This window comes from Hippopotamus amphibius, chromosome 4 (genome assembly GCF_030028045.1).
Source record: "Hippopotamus amphibius kiboko isolate mHipAmp2 chromosome 4, mHipAmp2.hap2, whole genome shotgun sequence".
NCBI classification, from domain to species: Eukaryota; Metazoa; Chordata; class Mammalia; order Artiodactyla; family Hippopotamidae; genus Hippopotamus; species Hippopotamus amphibius.
Genome location: NC_080189.1, coordinates 147,758,114 through 147,779,693, shown reverse-complemented (window position 1 = coordinate 147,779,693; position 21,580 = coordinate 147,758,114). Strand labels below are relative to the sequence as shown.

At 35.8% G+C, this 21,580-nt stretch overlaps 1 protein-coding gene across 4 annotated transcripts in view; it reads right to left on the bottom strand.

Moving 5' to 3' along the window:
* Nucleotides 1-21,580, bottom strand: part of MNAT1 (MNAT1 component of CDK activating kinase) — a 206,573-nt gene that overhangs the window by 127,808 nt on the left and 57,185 nt on the right. For all 4 annotated transcript variants that reach the window (XM_057731251.1, XM_057731253.1, XM_057731254.1 and 1 more), the window contains exons 4-5: nt 10,975-11,078; nt 1,783-1,923 (exon numbers count right to left, since the gene is read on the bottom strand). In XM_057731251.1, coding sequence (XP_057587234.1) covers nt 1,783-1,923; nt 10,975-11,078 — 245 coding nt within the window. The remainder of the gene's footprint in view (nt 1-1,782; nt 1,924-10,974; nt 11,079-21,580) is intronic.

The following is a 21,580-nucleotide window of genomic DNA, read 5'->3' as shown; positions in this document are numbered from 1 at the left end:
AATAAATCTGAAAATGAAAACCAGAAATTCAAATTGAATTGGTATTTAAACCAATCTGTTGTAATTAATTGTTCTAAGGAATACAGTAAATTGTTAAGGATTATTTAACCACCATGTTACATGATCTAAACAGTAAAGAAAGTATGCACAGTAATGACTTGCAGGTGAAGAAAACAGGAAAGGGGGGGCAATTCTTAACAAAAGCCAATATTAACTCCAGATTACACACTATGTACAACATTGGCAGTTGCAGCTCAACTGCCAAAAGCAGCTCAATGAGGCAGCAAAACTTCATGCTAAAAGACTAAAAACAAAAAGAATATGCAAAAATAATTGCTGTGCAAAACCAGCTAATCTCAAAATCAAAACTAAAAACTCTTTATACTAAATGGAACATTTTTAAAAAGTTAACGTGTCATATCTAAGTTCCATTTTTGGAATTAACTTAATTAGTAGTATAGAGGGAAGCATTACCAAAGAAAACAGTGTTCCTCTTTGCATAAAATGATGAGAAAGAAACTTTCAAAAAAATAATTGTAATATGAATCTTCACTAATTCATTCTTTAAAGTTCTTTAAAGTTTTTAATTTCTCACTAGCTACATGTCTACAAAACATGTAAAACATGACATGTATCATTTCAACTGCTAAAGCCACAACTGCCACTTAATAGTTTCAACAAAAATTAATGGTAGCTATGAAGGAAAAAAACATATTCTATTTTATACTGCTGTCCTCATTTTGGGGGGGGGGGGGCTGCACTGTGCAGCTTGCGGACCTCAGTTCCTGATCAGGGACTGAACCTGGGCCACAGCACTGAAAGCACCTAATCCTAACCACTAGAACACCAGGGAACTCCCTGTCCTCATTTTTTAGAACCAAATTTACATACCACTTATATAAAGTAGATAGGGTTTATGATAAGCATTTTCTGTCTGAGCCTCACTAAGGCCCTTACACTTACTTTTCCTTTACTTTCTCACCTACTTCTAAATTAAATAATCTTGCTTTCTCTTTTTATTCCTGGTTATATGGCTTAAATGCTTCTAGGGCAAAAGCATGTAGAAAAATATATACATACACATTTACCTGATCATAGAATAAGAAACAGCATAACAACTAGTAGACTGAGGAGTTAAGTGTGGCCAGAAAGGGGAAAGGAAGAATGTAAAAAGACTTCACTGGAAAGGACTATTTTCTAGTTGTGATTTCATCAATATCACATTGGTTTATAAGCATCAAATAATACATTCTCAAATCTATGAAACACTTCATAAACCTTAGTTATAATTACTAATATTATCTAACAATGTTGACTACTTGGGGAGTTAACAACTAGAAAACACCAATAACTTGCAAGACATTACCATTTCTTGCAAACATATTTTTCTTAATGCAAAAATACGAAATATAGTTCTCACAGAGTAACCAGTCACTAAAACTTCAGCATAAAGCCAAAACACCTGAAAATGAGCTAGTTATTAGAAAACTAGTATTAATGAGCAGAAAAATGCTCTGAAAACAGTATGTTTTATTCAGTAAGCTTAGAAACACATCAATAACCTATTCATAGTAAACTGGCTTATGTCAGTTATAATATTACTCTCATATCTGAAAATAAAATGGATATTGACAAACATCTTTAAAAAGAAAGGAATAGAAGGTGAATACATGAGCACAAACTATAGAAATGCCATTTAAAGACCATTACCCAGCATAATAAATACAAAAGATAAACCCTGAAGACAAATGATTTTTTATCACAATTAACATTCACACGTACCAGTTCATCTAAAAAAGCCTGCTTATTCTTCCTTTTTAGAATCTGCTGTAGTTGTTCTTCTTTTTGTATAAATAGTCTTCTTTGTTCATTTTCCTGTCGTTCTACCTCTAAAGCTTCTTCTAATTCCTCCTGTTCCCGAGTCTAAAACAGAAATATTTATACATGGCATGGAATAAATTTAGTAACCAAAATCCACCCTATACCATACTCTGTACCTCCTTTCTTGGATGCATAAAATGCACTAGTCACTAATTGTTTAATAGTGCAGGAATTCCACTTTAAGAGAACTAGAATTCATTTTATTTCATGTGGACATGTTACTATTAAAAAGAATGACATCTAGCACTAAATGAACACCTAAACAAAGTACACTGAGCCCAGCTGCAGAACTGTGGAAACTGCATAATAATGGCTTTATTTTAGGAGATTTAAGAAGGAAAACAAAACAAAACAAAAAAACCCAACAACAACAATAACAACAAATAGATAATCTCCATACAGAACTATTGATTGAAACACTCCATTTAAAAGACTGGTTTACTTAATAGAAACAATTTTCAGAATATATAAGATAATAAAAAGTTATCATAGTACTTAACTTCTTTTTCTCAAGTTAAAATAAGTCTGTCTAATGCTTGAGTTCCAAACAGCATTCATTTAAGGTAAATTATGAAAAACAAGTTATTTTCTAACACAAGCATATAAATTTCAAGGGTCCTCTTTGTGGACTGAAAAATTCAAAATCCAAAGCTAATATGTAAAGAGAATAAACTACAGGCCTACTCATTTCCCCTTTATGAAGTTCCTCAGAAATATATTTTTTATCTCTCCTCTCATGTCTCTATCACACTGTCTTTTTTTTGACTGCATCAGGTCTTAGTTACAGCACGTGGGATCTTTCTTTGTGGCATGTGGGCTCTTTGTTGCAGTGTGCAGGCTTCTCTCTAGTGGCGCACAGGCCAGTAGCTGCAGCGTGCGGGCTCCAGAGCATGCAGTCTCAGTAGTTGCGGCATATGGGCTCTCTAGTTGTGGCACACGGGCTTAGTTGCCCTGCAGCATGTGGGATCTTAGTTCCCCGACCAGATATCAAACCCACATCCCCTGCATTGGAAGGTGGATTCTTAACCACTGGACCACCAGGGAAGAAACAAGTTCCTCAGAAATATTAAATACTTCAGGCTCTGAAATTGATTCCAACTCTAACTCATACTTTAAAGCAATATTATACCTAGTCTTTGCTTTTTAAGTCTCCTGAATGAGAAATATAACAAAATCTGAATGGCTTTATTTTAAATCTTTGTTGCTCTTGAAAACGTAATATCATTTTTTTTTTTAATTCAAGAGAATATTGAGAATGTATGGCACCTCAAGGCAAACAGAGAATAGAGAGAGAGAGTATAATACATTTTGGGATCACTAACATAATATATGAATTAACAGAGACCTCAGAAAAAAGTACATTTTTATGTAAAATAATATTTGAAACCCTCTATTAGATTTTTTTCAGCTCACAAATTTGATAAACTCCCCCAAAACAAGATTCCCAAATTAAAAAAAAATCTTCACTTATAATTCAAACTCAGTATATCCAAAATTAAGTTTAGCATTTGGTTTCCCAAAGCTGATCACCCTCCTGTAGTCCTGATTCCTGCTAAGTGCACACCTACATCTCAGTCAAGTCAAGTTGAAACCTCAAAGTCATCTTTGTTTACTCCCTCTCTTCCAACCCCATTCCCTTTCAATTAAATCAGTTGCTAAGTCCTATTAGCATCTCTCCCTATAATTTTACAAACCTCTATTACTGATGTTACTATTCTAACTCTGGCAACCAGTGGAGAAGAGAATTCAAACTTGATCTAGAAGCAGGAATAAATGTAAAAAGTTAGGGGGTGTGATATGAGGGCTATAAAAGTGAATTACTGGACTATAGGTCCATAAGCAGAAAAGGATGATTCTCATAATGAAACAGTGACATATAAGCAATAAGTATGACAAGTGATAGAGAGGTATACACAGAGTAGAGTGTACAGTATGGACATTAATAGAGTGGTAAATTCCCCTTGCAATAATGGAGGACAGGTAGAGTTAGAAAACACTTCATATAGAGTGTTATGGGTTAAATGTGTGCCCCCAAAATACATGTTCAAGTCTTAACCCTTGGTACCCTAAATGTGACCTTATTTGGAAATAGGGTCTTTGCAGATGTAATCAAGTTAAGTCATACTGAAAATTTGGACACAGACACACAGGGGAGAAGGCCATGTGAAGACAGAGACAGAGATCAGAGTGGTGCCAAAGATATCAGAAGAGGCAAAGAAAGATTCTTCCCTAGAACTTTCAGGGAGACCATGACCCTGATGACACCCTGATTTCAGACTTCTAGCCTACAAAATCCTGTTCTTATAAGAGAACAAATTCCTGTTGTTATAAATCACCCAGTTTTTGGTAATTTTTTTTAACAGCCCTTAGTAACTAATACATGGAGGTTGAGCAGACTTCAAACAGTAGGTATTTACCCCCACTGGAAAATGAAAGAGCCATGCAGGCAGAGAAAACAAAGGTGCAAAGACATGAATCAAGCTGGAATGCTTGGTATGGCCAAGTCATGAAGTATGGGAGTTGGGGAAAGCTCTAGATAAAGCTGGAGAGGCAAGCCAAGGGCAGACCATGGAGAGTCAACCATACCATACTAAGGCAACTAGGAAGATATTAGGATGACTAGAAGCAGTGAAGAATACAGATCAATGGGGTTCAAGACTGAAGACAGGAAGACTAGTTAGAAGAATATTTCAATAACTCAAGTAAGAAATAATGAGGACCCTAAGTAAGGTAGCAATAATATAGAGGAGGAACCAGGTTTGAAAGATCATAAGGAAACACTATCAACAGTATATGAAGACTGACCAGATATGGTTTGAACACTTAGATAAAGAACATAATAGGAAAAATAGCTGGGAGAGTGAAGGTTAAAAAGTTCAGTAATGATGAACATAGATGCAAAAATCCTCAACAAAATACCAGCAAACCAAATTCAACAATACATTAAAAGGATCATACACCATAATCATGTGGAATTTATCCCAGGGATGCAAGGATGGTTCAACATCCACAAATCAATCAATGTGATACACCACATTTACAAGCTGAAAAATAAAAAGCATATGGTCAGCTGAATAAATGCAAAAAGGGCTTTTGAGGATATTCAACATCCATTTATGATAAAAACTCTAAACAAAGTGGGCACAGAGAACATAAAAAAGGCCAAATACGACAAGCCCACAACTCTTATCCTACTAAACAGTGAAAAGCTGAAAGCATTTCCTCTAAGATCAGGAACAAGACAAGGATGCCAACTCTTGCCACTTTTTTAAATTATTTATTTATTTATTTTATTGGCTGTTTTGGGTCTTCGTTGTTGCACACAGGCCTTCTCTAGTTGCTGTGAGCGGGGGCTACTCTTCATTGTGGTGTGCAGGCTCCTCACTGTGGTGGCTTCTCTTGTTGCAGAGCAAGGGCTCTAGGCACATGGGCTTCAATAGTTGAGGCACACGGGCTCAACAGTTGTGGCTCATGGGCTCTAGAGCACAGGCTCAATAATTGTGACACATGGGCTTAGTTGCTCCGTGGCATGTGGGATCTTCCCGGAGCAGGGCTTGAACCTGTGTCCCCTGCATTGGCAGGCAGATTCTTAACGACTGCGCCACCTAGGAAGTTCTCTTGCCACTTTTATTAAACATAGTATTGGAAGTCCTAGCCACAGCAATCAGACAAAAAAAGAAATAAAAGGAATTCAAATTGGAAAGGAAGAAAAACTGTCACTGTTTGCCTTGACATGATACTATATATAGAAAATCCTAAAGATGACACCAAAAAACCTCTTAGAACTCATCAGTGAATTCAGGGAACTTGCAGGATACAAAATTAATATACAGAAATCTGTTACATTTTATACACTAACTATGAGAAAGAGATATTACTCTCATTTACATAAGCATTAAAAAGAATAAAATACCTAGGCATTAATCTAAGGAGGTAAAAGACCTATACAGAAAACTATAAGACACTGACAAAAGAAACTGAAGACAACACAAACAAATGGAAAGATACACTGTGTTCATGGGTTGGAAGAATTAATATTGTTAAAATGGCCATACTACCCCAACGCAGTCAAAAAGAAAGGGGAGGGTGGTGGACAAAGAACCTGAATAGACTTTTTTCCAGAGAAGACATATAGATGGCCAAAAGGCACAGGAAAAGATGCTCAACAGCACTAATCATCAGGAAAATGCAAGTCAAAACCACGATATATCACCTCACACCTGTCAAAATGGCTATCATCAAAAAGACAACAAATAACAAATGCTGGCAAGGATGTGGAGAAAAGGATATCTTAGCACACTGTTGGTGGGACTGTAAATTGGTGCAGACACTATGGAAAACAATAAGGTTCCTCAAAAAATTAGAAATGAACTACCATACAATCCAGCAATTCTGGGTACTTATCCAAAGAAAATAAAAACACTACTTTGAAAAGATATATGCACCCCAATGTTCATTTATGCATTATTTACAATAGCCAAGATAATGAAAGCACCTTAAGTACCCATCAATGAAAGAATGGATTAAAAAAAGTGATATAAATATACAAATATTATTCAGCCATAAAAAAAAGAATGAAATCTTGACGTTTGGATTAACCTAGGTATCATGCTAAGTTAAATTAGTCAGACAGAGAAAGACAAATACTGTATGATTTCACTTACATTTGGAATCTAAAAAACAAAACAAGTGAACAAAAACAACAGAACAGAAACAGAGTCACAGATACAGAGAACAAACAGGTGGTTGCCAGAGGGGAGGGGGGATGGGGCATGAGAGAAATAGGTGAGGAAGATTAAGAAGTACAAAATTCCAGTTACAATATAAATAAGTCACAGGTATGAAATGTACAGGGGGAATATAGTTAACAGGAATGCAATATCTTTGTATCATGATGGTAACCATACAATCAAAATGGTAACTTGACTTGTGATCATTTTGAAATGTATAGAAATATCGAGTCACTATATTTTGCAGCAGGAACTAACACAACGTTGTAGGTCAGTTACACTATAAAAACAAACAAATCACTGAAAAAGAGATCAGATTTGTGGTTGCCAGAGGGAGGAGGAATTGGATAAAGTTAGTCAAAAGGTACCAACTTCCAGTTATAAGATAAACTAGGGATGCAATGTACAACATGATAAATATGACACTGCTGCATTTATGAAAGCTCTTAAGAGAGTAAACCCTAAGAGTTCTCATCATAAAGAAAAAATATTTTTCTTTTTCTTTTATTTTGTACCTATATGAGATGATGGATGTTTACTAAATTTATTGTGATAATCATTTCATGAGATACATAAGTCAAATCATTATTTGTATAATGTATATTGTGTAATATATATGTATATTATGCTATATATACCTTAAACTTATATATAGTGCCATATGTCAATTACATATAGCCCAATAAAACTGGAAGGAAAAAATAAGTCCGGTTCTGGAATGCTGAATTACAAATGCCTATAACATATCCAGAAAAAAAAGTCAATTAACCAATTACAGATATATGCATGTATCACATATAATTCTTGGAGCTCAGGAGAAAAACAATGGGCTGCAGAAACATTTAAGAGTAATCAGTATAAAGGATTAACTCTTAAAGAGAAGCTAAAGTGTTTAAGAAACAGAAGGAAAGAGAAGCCTCTTAAAAGGATGAAAGAGGAAGGTGAGAGCAGCAGGATGAGGAGGAGAATGGAGTGGCCTCACAGAAGTCAAGGAGGAGTTTCACCATCAAGGGAGAAGCATGCATCAAATACTGCCTACAGATCAAATGATACTCAGACCAATAAAGAGTATATTGGCTTTGTCAATGAGAAACCAGTAGCCTCAATCTTCTCACTGTATTTGAGTATTTTGCAAATAGAAAGCCTCAATAAATACTGGTTGGATACCTAGCTGATTGAATAATTGGGAAAATAGCTATCATTAAAAATCAAACATTGGGGCACAAAATAAGGTTTTGGACTGAGAGACAGGAAGCAGGCTGAAAGACTAAAGGTCTCTGTTTTCTCCCTAATGGCACCATCTTACCCAATTAACCTCCCTTTCCTTTACCTCCCACTTCTAATCCATCAGTAGGACTTGCTATTTCAAACTCAAAACATTTCTCTAATTCCTCCCTATCTCTCCATTCCTTGTTTAAGTCACCTCTAAACTTGCCTACAAGACTGCAATAACCTCCCATTGGTCTCCTAAACTTCAGACTTGATCCTCTCAAATTAAACCTCCACAAAAGCAATATACATATTCTAATAAGGGCAATACTTTATTATCATTTTGCTTAAAACTCTTCAATGACAATCATTAACAGCTATAACATTACTCTAAGGAATCCTGGTAATTTCCTAATAAAATGCCTAAGGTACGCTACAGAAGAGAATAAGCAGATGGGAATTCAAGCCTATTCTTCCTTCCACTGCTGATTCAACAAAAGTATTCAGAGTAAGCTTTCATTTGAGGAAAAGGTTCGCCTGCTAAAACATACAAACAACTGGTCAATATAAGCCCAAATTACTTTTCACAACACATAAGGCCTTATGTGACCTAGGCTCCTTCTACTTCAATTTCAATTCTCTGTCTATTGAACTTGGCAATACAGAACTACTTACAATTGTCAGAGCTCTCTGTGATTATCCATGCCTTCTTGCCTTTGCTCCTGATTTCTTTCTTCCAGGAATGTCTTTGTGCAGCTTCCCAACCTGCCCCCTTTCCTGTCTTCTACAACCTGGTAATTTCTACTTGTCCTTCAAGGCTCCATTCAGGCATCATCTCACCTGGAATGCCTTTCCTAATCTTCCCAGAATGAATTAGGTATCCCTCTTCTGTATTCCCATAATAACAAGCACATAGGGACTTCCCTGGTGGCACAGTGGTTAAGAATCTGCCTGCCAATGTGGGGAATACAGGTTCGTTCCCTGGTCTAGGAAGATCCCACATGCCATGGAGTAACTAAGCCCATGCACCACAACTACTGAGCCTGTGCTCTAGAGCCTGCGAGCCACAACTACTGAGCCCATGTGCCGCAACTACTGAAGCCTGCGTACCTAAAGCCCCTGCTCTGCAACAACAGAAGCCACCACAATGAGAAGCCCGTGCACCACAACGAAGAGCAGCCCCCACTCCACCACAACTAGAGAAAGCCTGCGTGCAGCAATGAAGACCCAATGCAGCCAAGAAATAAATAAATTGATTGATTAATTTAAAATTTAAAAAAAAAAAAAGCACACAGCACTCTCCAAGTGCCTATACTGAAATTACCTGGTCCCTACAGAATGAGGGTTCTTATTCACCTTTGTATACTATGTGTTTAGCAGATATTCAACAAATGCTTACTGAACTACATTTTTTTTTTTGCTAAACTGATAAGACATTCTATGCAGCAATCTCTGCTGCTCATGAGAATCCAAAAAACTGAAAATAAAAATTAAGCTAATCCTCATTAAGACTCTATTTCAAGATTAGATCACCTTTATTCAGTTTCTCCATGCTCAGGATTGATGCTAGGTGCCAGCTCCATGAGACAAATATGATCTCATCAGCAGACAACTCAGTAATAGTTCCTCTTATGTCAGAAATGGGTTACTTTATGTGCCTAATCATGCAAGAGATTTTTTTTTCCTTTTTGATACAATTCTGATATTTTTGGAACAGTGAGACTTCAACATTCACAAAGACATTAAAGGCAAGTTGCTACCTCAGGTTAGTAAAAAGACATCAGTCATATAGTCCACACTCTTTGGGCCACCTGAGAACTGGGCTCTACTCAATGATACCATAGTTACTGATATATGTTAACTTGTACCATCTTAAAAAATGGTCCTATGTCTGTATTTACGCCAATACCAAATAGCTAGGTAAGCTTCATTAATAGATAAAATTCTCAGCACAGAATGATCAATTAATAAGTGATAATGAATTACTGACCAAAACACTTAGTTATAACAGATCCAGATGCTAAACGTTAATATGAAGAATAAATGCAGTCACTGTAACATGCATTAAATAAAATACAAGTTGATCCTTGTTCAACATGGGGGGTTAGGGACACCGAACCTTGGCACAGTTGAAAATTCATGTATAATTTATTGTCTGCCCTCCTTATCAGTGGTTTCCTCTGTATCTACGGTTCTGCACCCAGGAATTCAACCAACCTCGCATTGTGTGGTACTGTAGTATTTACTATTGAAATAATCCAGGTGTTAAGTGGACCTACACAGTTCAAACCTGTGTTGTTCAAGGGTCAAATGTATTCAATAGCCTATCATTACAAAGTTTTCAGATAATTAGAAATTCCTACTTTAAAATAATATAACCAACCTAAAATTATTCTTTCATTTCAACTCTCAATATTATTTGCTAGTTTAAAACGATAAATGAAAAAAGTACTCACTTGTAAAGAACAACCTTATTAAGTTAAACAGAGCTAATGCAACAAGTTACCTGGTCATGCCTATTTTGCATTTATCTTCTGATGTACCCAGAGAAGGCTACTGGGCAAAGAGAGTCATTCTTATGGCACACTCTGACGCTCTCAGAAATGAGACACCTTTCTAAGGAAGCCAAGCTGGATATGAATGGAATAGAATGTCTATTCCTTGAGAGTTTTATTGCCAGAAAGAAGTGCCTAAATGAAACACCTGAAGACTATAACAAGGAAGTCCTTCTAAGTACAAGATGAAAATACAAGCTATGCAATCCAAATATACCTACATCATTTTTACCAATGATTACAAATTCCTGATACAGCATCTAAAAAACAATTACCTCTGCTTTCTCCAAAACTAGAAAGCCAAGTTGTACTGAAGAAATGATAGCTAAATTGTGTAAGTTAGATAATTAAATCTTTGCATGGATACAATTATTTTTCCTTTATAGAATATATTTTAATAATGCCACCAAAACTGTTTTTGCTACAGTAATGTGTGCCTCGTACCTGTATGCCTATATACATATATTAGTATTTCTGGCCTTAATTTCAGTTAAATTCTTTGTAAATATAGCTAGTTTTAGAGAAAGATAGCTTTTTAAGGATCAAGTGGAAGCATTTGTTTCTAATACAAAAGAAGAAGAAAATACTTAGCAACCAACCAGCTTTAACTTATTTTTCTGAATGACATCTTTGTTTTCCTTTTGGTATATCTCCATTTTCTTTTTGGTATTGTCCAAATCCACATTGTTGGTCAAGTTGAAAACTGCATCAGAAAGGAAACACTGACATGAAATATAGTTAAAACATAAATCTTAAGAATAAAAACCAAATATTCATCACAGTGATATCTTAATTCATCAGGTTGACATTCCTTATAGCTCTACTTATACCTTTTTGCTAACCACCTACTTTAGAAACCAGCTCTGTCAGCAACTACGTTTTCTGAACCAAATATAAAGAGAGACTGTCAGACTATCATACACACACACACCATCTAAAGATCTGAATCACCTCAAAAAACCTAAGATATGTGCCTGCCATAATCACACTGGATTTGATTTTTATAGTGTCCATTTTAACTTTAAGAGTATAAAAAAGGTGCTTAAGTTTTTCTAATAAAAAAAGGAAGTCTGGAATCTACTACACTGGTCAGAATCAATATTGAAAAGGATCTATGCTCCAGAAACAGAAAAATTATCCAAAGGAATAAAAAATACTATCAAACAAAAACAGGTTTTATTCTTATCTTCAACACGGCTAGGCACAAGCCATGTTGAATCATTTCTCATACAGTTTAGATCTGGAAATGTATGAAATATGTGAGTCAAAACTTAACAGGAGAGGTAAAGGATAATCTGGCACCAAATCTTAAGACTGAAATAATTTAGTAAGAGAAGGCACTGAGACATCTTCAGAGAGGTGATAAACTTTCAGTGTGTTAGAACTATCTTTTTATAATTCCAACTCAAAATAATTTTAATTATAAATGCCTTACTCCCTAAGTTTACATATGTAAATAAAAAGGTTATTATAATATTCTGAACAAAAAAAAACTTTTAGTATATATAAATTCATATTTTAAAGTACCGCCCATTGCCCTACCCCTTTCAGTGTTTGTATCAGCCCATCTAAAGAAGGATCCTCATCATTGTCTCTCCTGTTCCATAATTCAATTCAGACCTCCCTTGGATTTCTCTGTAATCCTGGTGCATCCATTACTAGCCCTTCTATCCCTTCTCCAATTACTTACCACTGCTTCCTCCAGTTTGACCTATAAACAGGTTTGATCTAAGCTAAATAAATCTGCTTTACTCCATGTTCCTACAGATTCCTTCCGCATCTCCCTTCTTCATTTAACTAATAACCATCTCAAATAGTTCCCAGATTTTTGCATTAGGTCTACAAGAGTTGAAAAGTACTAATGGAAGCCCAACAGAGGGTTATCTGTTTTGTTGAGTTAAGGCCATCAAACAGTCTCAAAAGACCAATCTGATTCATACTTTCACTTTTATCTCTTCAACTTATCATAATCATTGTTGAAAATCCAGGCTTATGTAAGCATTTAGAAAAAAGCAATTCTCAATTCTATTACATGTAACTTTAAAACTCTAGGAGAAATGAGAAAAAATGAGAAACAACAGCCCTCTAGCTATTGCTCCAGCTTTTTTATCACAAAGTAGAAAAGAAAATAATAATGGTGGCAAACCAGAGAACCTGTCTAGGATGCAACAAAGGGCATTCCCTATAAATCACACTCTGGCCCCTACACAAAACACTCAGAGAAAGAAGTTCCAAACTAGCAACAACCCTCAGAAAGGCAACTGTGACCCATTCTAACTCCACTATCCTTGCCAACCACTCACAATTTACTCCACGTATTTAACAGCCATCCACTGAGCCACTAAATCCAATAATCTTTCACAACCTCTACCACCCTCAACATCTATGCCCACTTAACAATTCTGATCACGTTTTTTTTTTTCCTTAGCACATCCTTCCCTTGACTAATTTGTTAATACTTTCTCCTGATTTTCCTCCTACTACTCCAACTACTCATTCTTGTTTCCATCCCTGCCTCATCTTGTTCTCTAGCTAATCTGCATGACTCTGGCTTTTGCCCTCTTTCCTTCCTCTATGTTCCTTCAGCAATCTCATAACTTCCCATAGTTTCAACAAAAGAAATTCCAGGAAAAGCTGACACTATCTCAAACTACATTTTAGAAAACCTAGCACATAATCAGCTCCAAATTTACTTCTCCTTGCAAATTCATTACCTGTTAATGATATGACTATCATGCTAAGACACCAAGATTTAACATCTCATTTATCTGACCCACTCTACTTTGCACTCCATAAGCACCAGCTACAAAATACTACAGATTCTACCACCAAAATCATTTTAAAACTGCCCTTATTTTCAAGGTACCCTGCCAATACTCCAAGCCAGGATCTTATTTCTCCTTGGATAATTTATAATCTCTAACTTAACTTCCTATCTCCAGAATCAAAGCATCTTTCCCTATTCCCTAATCCCACCCATAGCATACAATGCTGCCAAACTAATATTTCTGAAGCACACCTCAAATCACCTTCCACCTCCACTGTCCTATAGTCCTCTCTCATCCGTCTGCCTTCCACCTTTCACTAGCGGGTAAAAAAAGTCAAACACTTTTAGAATTTAGAACCCTTCATACTTGGGCTATAGCTACTTTTATCTCCCCTTAATAATAAAGACCTTTCTTGAAATTAGACAGGTATGCATTTCCCAAATGTCCCCCACATTTCCTGCTCCAGTTCCTTTGATCATACCATTGCCTAGAATGCCTGATTCCCCCTTTCTTATTTTTGAAAATATACCCAATCTTCAAATGTCTACTCAAATACTATCTTTTCCATGATGTTCTCCCTAGTTCCCCAACTAGAAATAACTTCCTTCTCTTATAAATGCGGAAAACATTATTTACAGCTCATATAAAAATCTCTTCCTACTTTACATGGTATATATACACATACACAGAATCTTTACTTTGCACTTCATCATATTGTCTATCATCTCTGTATCATCCAGACATAAGGGAAAGAAGAAAGGAAAGGAGAAAAGAATTTAATGATCATCTACCAGGTTCCCAACACTATGGTGTTGTGAGCATACAAAAGAACCTTCTGTTTTCAAAAACTAACACTCTCAATGGGGAGATCATCCCTACACACATGAAACTGAAGTAATAATACAAGACATTATAGGATCGAGTGATAATGGGGAAAACTAAAAGTATCCTTGATCATTCATTACATAATATTTAACATGCTAGTTGTTGAATAAATGTTTATTAAAAGAATAAACTGTCCTTTTTAATGAAATCAGTTAAAAAAGTTCTGGTTCTGGTTCTGGTTATGTCATTAAGTCACTGAGTCACTCAGTTTACTCACTGCTTCTCCATTCACAATGTCTTAAAAAAAATCCAATCTTAACTCTTACATTACTTTTCCCTCTCTGTTTTGAGAGTTTTGCAGATTCCTCAGAGCCTCTTCAAGAACAGAGTCCTCTTCAAGGACTTCCCTGTGGCACAGTGGTTAAGAATCCATCTGGCAATGCAAAGGACACAGGTTGGAGCCCTGGTCCGGGAAGATCCCACATGCTGCAGAGCAACTAAGCCCGTGAGCCACAACTACTGAGCCTGTGCTCTAGAGCCCGCAAGCCACAACTACTGAGCCCACGTGCCACAACAACTAAAGCCCACATGCCTAGAGCCCGTGCTCTGCAACAAGAGAAGCCACCACAATGAGAAGCACACGCACTGCAACGAAGAGTAGCCTCTGTTCGCTGCAACTAGATAAAACCTGTGCGCAGCAAAGAAGACCCAATGCAGCCAAAAATAAATAAATAAATTTATTTTTTAAAAAATAAAAAAAGAACCAGGGGAGGGACTTCCCTGGTGGAGCAGTGGTTTAAGAATCTGCCTGCTAATGCAGGGGACACAGATTCAAGCCCTGGTTGGGAAAGATCCCACATGCCACAGAGCAACTAAGTCCGTGTGCCACAACAACTGAGCCTGAGCTCTAGAGCCCGCGAAACACAACTACTGAGCCTGCATGCTGCAATTACTGAAGCCCACCTGCCTAGAGCCCATGCTCCGCAATAAGAGAGGCCACTGCACTGAAAAGCTCACGCACCACAATGAAGAGTAGCCCACGCTCACCACAATTAGAGAAAGCCCGCACGCAGCAATGAAGACCCAATGCAGCTATAAACATATAAATAAATAGACAGATACAGATAGATAAATGTATTTAAGAAAAAAAAAAGGGAAAGAGAGATTGAGCAACTCAACCACAGTAGTTTTCCTTCATTTGTTTTCTTGAAGTGATCTCCTTCTCAAAACTCTGCTTGAATGTTACACTCTATAGCGAGTGCACATGAGCATGTATGTGTATCTATGAAACATCTCAAACATCTATAAAATACGTACGACAGGCACTACATCTAGCATTTGACCTAATTACATCATTTAATTCTAATCACCTATGAGATATATGAGGTACTGCTGTCATTTACACTTTATAGATAAGGTTTAAAGATATTAAATAACTACGTCCAAGGTATAGTAAATGTTGGAGCCAGGATTTTAACCTATGCTGATTCCAAAGCCTGAACTTTTTTTTTTGTTAATTTTTATTGGAGTATAGTGGATTTACAATGTTGTGTTCCAAAGCCTGAACTTTTGCCGACAATGTTAGTTTTATTGCTTCTCTCTACGCCTGAAAACTACTGCTAGCCCAGTTCAGCTATTGCTCTGCATCTGCACAGGCCACACTTTCCTATCACCATATCTCTGATCAAACTGCTCCCAGAGGGCCCATCTTAGTACCAACCTCAACCCAGAACAATTGTGAATTTCCATAATTGGCCACCCTTCTATAACCAGCTTAATTAGCAGCTCTTCCTTATAATTCATTTTGCAGGTACAAATCCTCTCCATCCTCCATCCAAGAATGCTATAACTCACTTTTCTGTTAGAAATCCCCTACATCTCTCCATCCCTGAATGCTCACAACAGATTACCTAATATCACTCTGGTGGTACTTGTCCATTTTCTACCCTGTATAATTATTTTCAGTGTACATACCTATTTGACCTAATAGAGTGTTCCTTAAGGGCAGATTCTAGGACTGATTCATCTTTATCACTCCCAGCATTTAAATAAAAAGCTTTCATTATACACCCATTAGAGTGGCCAAAATCCAATATATGGTGACACCAAATGCTGACAAGGATGTGGAGCCACAGGAACACTCATACACTGCAGTGGGAATGCAAAATGGCATAGCACTTTGGAAAACAGTTTGACAGTTTCTTACAAAATGAAACAGACTCCTACCATACAACCCAGCAACTGCACTCCTTGGTATCTATCCAAAGGGGTTAAAAACCATGTCCATACAAAAACCTGCACATGAATGTTTACAGCAACTTCACTCATAATTGCCAAAACATGGAAGCAACCAAGATGTCCTTCAGTAGTCTGAGTAGATAAACTATAGTATACCCAGACAATGGGATATTATTCAGCACCAAATGGTAATAGTAATAACAACAATAATAATAATAAGCTATAAAACCATGAAAAGACATGGAGGAACCTTAAATGCATATTACTAAGAGAAAGAAAGCAATTTGATAAGGCTACATACTGTATGATTCCAACTATATGACACTCTGGAAAAGGCAAAACTACAGAGACAGTAAAAAGATCAGGGACTGGGGGGAAGAAGGGACAAACAGGCAGAAAACAGAGGAATTTCAGGGCAGCAAAACTATTCTGTACAATACTATAATGGTGGGTACATGCCATTCTATAGTTATCCAAACCCAAAAAATGTACAACGCCAAGAGTAGACTCTAAGGTAAACTATGGACTTTGGGAGATAACGATGTGTCAATGTAGGTTCCTTGACTGTAACAAATTTACCACTCTGATAGGGTATGTTGACAGTGGGGGAGGTCTGTGCATGTGTGGCACAAGTATACAGGAACTCTGGTACGTTCCATTTAATTTTGCAGTGAATCTAAAACTGCTCTAAAAAATAAACTCTATTTAAGAAACAAAAGGAACTTCTCATCTGGTAAGAGCTCAAGAAATGCTTGTTGAATTATTATAAGAGGAAAAAAATAAATAAACCAATGCTGGGGGTGGGAGGATGGACAAAATAAGTAAAAGCTGATTAAGAGGTAAAAATTTCCAGCTTAAAATAAGTCTTAAGTCACAGGGATGTAATGTACATACAGAATATAGCCAGTAATACTGTAACTATTTTCTATAGTGATGGCGACAACCTGGTCTTATTGCGGTGATCATTTCATAATGCATAAAAATAACAAATCACTATGTTGTACACCTGAAACTAACATAATATTGCATGTTATCATAACTCGATAAAAAACTAAAATAACAAATAAGTCAATGTTAATATTTATAATTATCTTTAAAAATATAGATTTAATTTGAATGACCTTTATAATTACAGAACTGAATTATACAGAAGTGACAAAGTAAGCAGATGCGAAACTACAGGAAAAAATAATCTTTGTTTCTTATGGTATGAATCTACTGACAAATAAAGGTAATCAAGCTGATATCCTATGTTGAACTCTACTAGAATGTTTAGAGCAGTTTAAGAAAAAAATATTACAATTTATCAGCAAGCTAGACAATGTACCACTGATGTAAACTTCCCATTAAGTACAACCTAGAAACAGTAAAGTTAAATTGTAAGTGAAATCTGTTTGAAGACAATTCTTCCTTTTATGCTTATTAAACACTTTATGATGAATTCTAATGAAACTAAAATGACCAATCTGTTTATTTCACTTTTTAATTGAGAAAGCAAAAGTAATAGCGATATAATAGATGCAAATCACAACCACAAGTAATACAAATCTCTTCCTTTAAAAAAAAGGAAAATAACATAAAGTGGACTACAATTTTGAAAACTTTTCAGATGAAGCAAGTCTCATTCATGCCACAATGAAATCAGGTTGGCATAAAAGCCTTGAAGAAAAAGGAACAATTTTCTGTAATAATCATTTGGCCCTTTATCTATCTGGTTACTGGTTTAGCGCAGATGTTGACCTGCCTTTAGTCAAGTATTAAAAGCCAACAAAAAACCTATTGTATTTTTCGAAAGATTTAATGTTATTTAAGTACAATTTTGAAGTCTTTTTGACATCCAGAACTTATAACTAAAGCCCTTAGGACTTTCTCACCCTTTTAAAATAAGCATCCCCTGAACCAAAAGAATAATATGTTTATTATGAAACTAAGGACAAACCTTTCAGATAATCTCTGAAACCAAAAGGAACAAGAATTTTTATGCTTAGATTGTCAAAACCACAAAAAAGAGCCTATTGTTACTGCCATAAGAAAGTTCATCTTCATGTGTAATGAAGATATACACTGTACTTTTTATGCCATTATTCAAAAGTCTAATATTTTAAAAATTTTATAGTCATAATAGTCACAGGATTCATAACGAAATTTATATAACAAAATGACCGATCCCCAATTTACAAATTCTCAAACACCGACTCCTTAGCCACCCTACCATTTCCATCCCTTTCACTCTAACCATCTTCAATAGCACCTTCCTACCTTCCTTCCTACCAAACTTCTTTAAGATCCTTCAAAATATAGCTCCAACCTACTTTTTTCCCTCACCTCCCACTAATCTACTAACTAGCACCCCACATTCTAGACTCAGACTATTAACTATTCTCTGAGACTACCAAGCATTTTCATGGACTCTGAGAGTTAGGAAAATCTATGTTCAAAATCTGGTTCAATTATTTACTAGCAATGTGATCTTCAGCACAATACTTAAACTTCTCTGTGCCTCCTCTCCATACGCAAAATAGGAATTAAAATGCCTGCCTCAAGAGTTGTAAAAATTATACTTCTGATTAACACTGTGACAGCCAATACAGATGCCACAAATATCCAACTAATCACCTTTAAAAGCCTGAATAAGACACAAAGTAAACAGCTACTGAAACAAGATTTTAAAAGGAAGTATAAAAAAAAGTTTTATTTATACTATAACAATCAGAACAATGAAACATAACTAAGTGGTGGAGTCACACCCTAACAAAACTTAAAAGGGATAAAACTGGTCTTTCCCTCATTTCCATACTCTCCACCCAACAAAACAAAACAATAAAAAATAATGCCAGTTCTCCCACTTTCATTTTCTAAATTAACACCATACAACTGCTCAAGGTCAGAATATTGCAATTTCTCCTTGCCCGCTCTTTCTAACCTCGCTTCCTACATGAAATCAGTCACTCGAATATTCTAGCTCTAAAACATCCCTTTTATCTATCTCTCTCAGTTACTACCTACCTACCTACTCTAAGCACTCATTATTTCTCACCCAAATTGCTGCTACTGCCCCTAAAAATGGTTTCCCAGCCTTGAGTATCTCCTGTCAACATTCCACATCACTAATACAGTATTCCACCGGCTCTCCACTGCCATAGAATAAAATCTTACCCTTACAATCTAGCTTACAAAGCCCTCATTAACCCAGGTCCAGTCTGTTTTCCAAACCTCATTTCTAGTCATTCCCCATGTTCTACCTACCTGTAACAGATTACTTGCTACATTCGTCAACATGCTTAACACCTTTATATCTCTGTGACTTTGTCTTTTGCTACAAACGTTCTTCCGTTCTCCTTCTACCTGGTAAACTCCTATTCGTGTTTTAAGATCGAACTCAAAAGTGTTCAAACTTTACCTCTATTTCCTAATGCTGAATTAACTGTTTTGCTATCTATATTCCTGAAAACTTTAAATGCCTACACTACTTTCACATTAAATTATAATTACATGATCTCCCCCTTTAGAGTATAAACTTATTGAATGCAAAGATCATATATCCTCAGCAAGCAAACAGTTCACATAGAACAATTAATATTTGCTGAATTGAGCTAAAGTTCAGAAAATAAACTGTTAAGTCCATGAAGTTAGGTCCCAAACTTCATCAATATTTTCAAATGCAAGAGAACTCTCTGTCCAACATGATCAGGATCAGTAGTTTATTACTTAGAAAAGTGTGTTAAAGAAGGGAAACATTCATACACACTCCTTAAACACTTGATTTTAACTTAAAGCATATGGAGCAAGTGTTCCATCATTCTCTAACATAATAACATACAGTCAAGGTACAATTTTTAATGGGAATTCCACTTCCTTCTTGTATAAACCATACCTGTCGTCTATATTATTCCGTTTCCATCTTTTTAAAATGGACCAAGGACTTGAGAAGTAGAATGCTTCTAGAGGTTCGTAATTGTTCCCAATCTTATAAACTATTTAATTAAATTACTTAATTATAATAACAAGTACAACTGGCATAAGAAGGTTTCGTTACCAATGCAACCAACTTGATATATAACTGAACTGGGGAGAGAAGTACAGAGGTATATTTAAAGACATCTTCTAATGGACAAGATTCATCACACATTCATTATGCTTCGATCATCTGTAAGTACACGTTACAGAAGGACTAGGAGATATCAGTTACTCCAATGAGTCATTTAAGCAGAGTTTGGTTAAGAGAGCGTCAACATACTGCAACTACAGTCTTTCGTGAGTATATCAATACGTAACGGCAGAATCACTTTCAATTTAAATGCTCTGAAGCTGCTTCCTTATCTGGTAAAGAAAAACTGACATAGTGTAAGCCCTAATACCCAGACTTGCTCTTCTAGCTCCCACTTCTGGACATAGTTTTACCTATGGGTCCTCAGGTTGTTCGTATCTTCAAACTAATTAATCTCATAGCAAAAACATATATTTTTTAAAATCATAGCTCAACCAAAACCTTGTTCCAGAATCAAGATCCCATCTTCCCCCGCTTCTTGGTCCATTGGTTTCTTTTAGTTATCCCACCTGCTGCTTGGACTTGTGACCATATATTCAATTTGCTCTGTGACATCTATAAACTCCTTTCCCTTTATTGCCTGACCAGACTTTTTGACTAATCACATTGCCTTTAGAATAAATGTAAGCTGAGTGTATTGCTGCTTGGTGTCCAACCGCCTGTCCTAAACCAAATATCTAAGTATAGCCAGACTTCTACCTACCTGCATACTTGCCCAATCTTGCAGATCTATTTTTGGTTTATCTTCTCAGTCTATATCCTGACTTTTCTACTTTGCCTTAGCACTCCCAATCTACCATCTTTTCAGCTAAAATTCATAGCCATTCACAGTTGCTAAGGTTACATACAAACTACAATGAATACAATTAGAATAAAAAAGCAATGGTTTCAAGGCACTAAAAGACCGCAGAAAAAGCCTAAATTGCGTCTGTACATGTTATCTGCTATGATAAATGAACTTAGATATTTTAGAAAAGTTTCAATAACAGCTGAAATAAAAGATATTCTAGGTTTTTCTCAGTTAATAAAGAATTAAAGGAATTAGAATACTCTATTCCTCAGGAATTTAAATTTTCTATATACAAATTACATACACAAATATTTAAATTTTCTATATACAAATTACCATATCCAAAATTTTAAAGAATGATAAATTTTATTATAATCACATTTTAAATAAGAAATAATGTGAGTATAGCTTGGTTATCAGGTTTGAGAGAAGAATAAAAATACAATTGTTTAAGTCTCTTAGTCTTATTCTAATTTTCATAGTCTATAATCTTTGTATTATTTCCAAACCTATAGTAATAATTATCACAAGTTTAA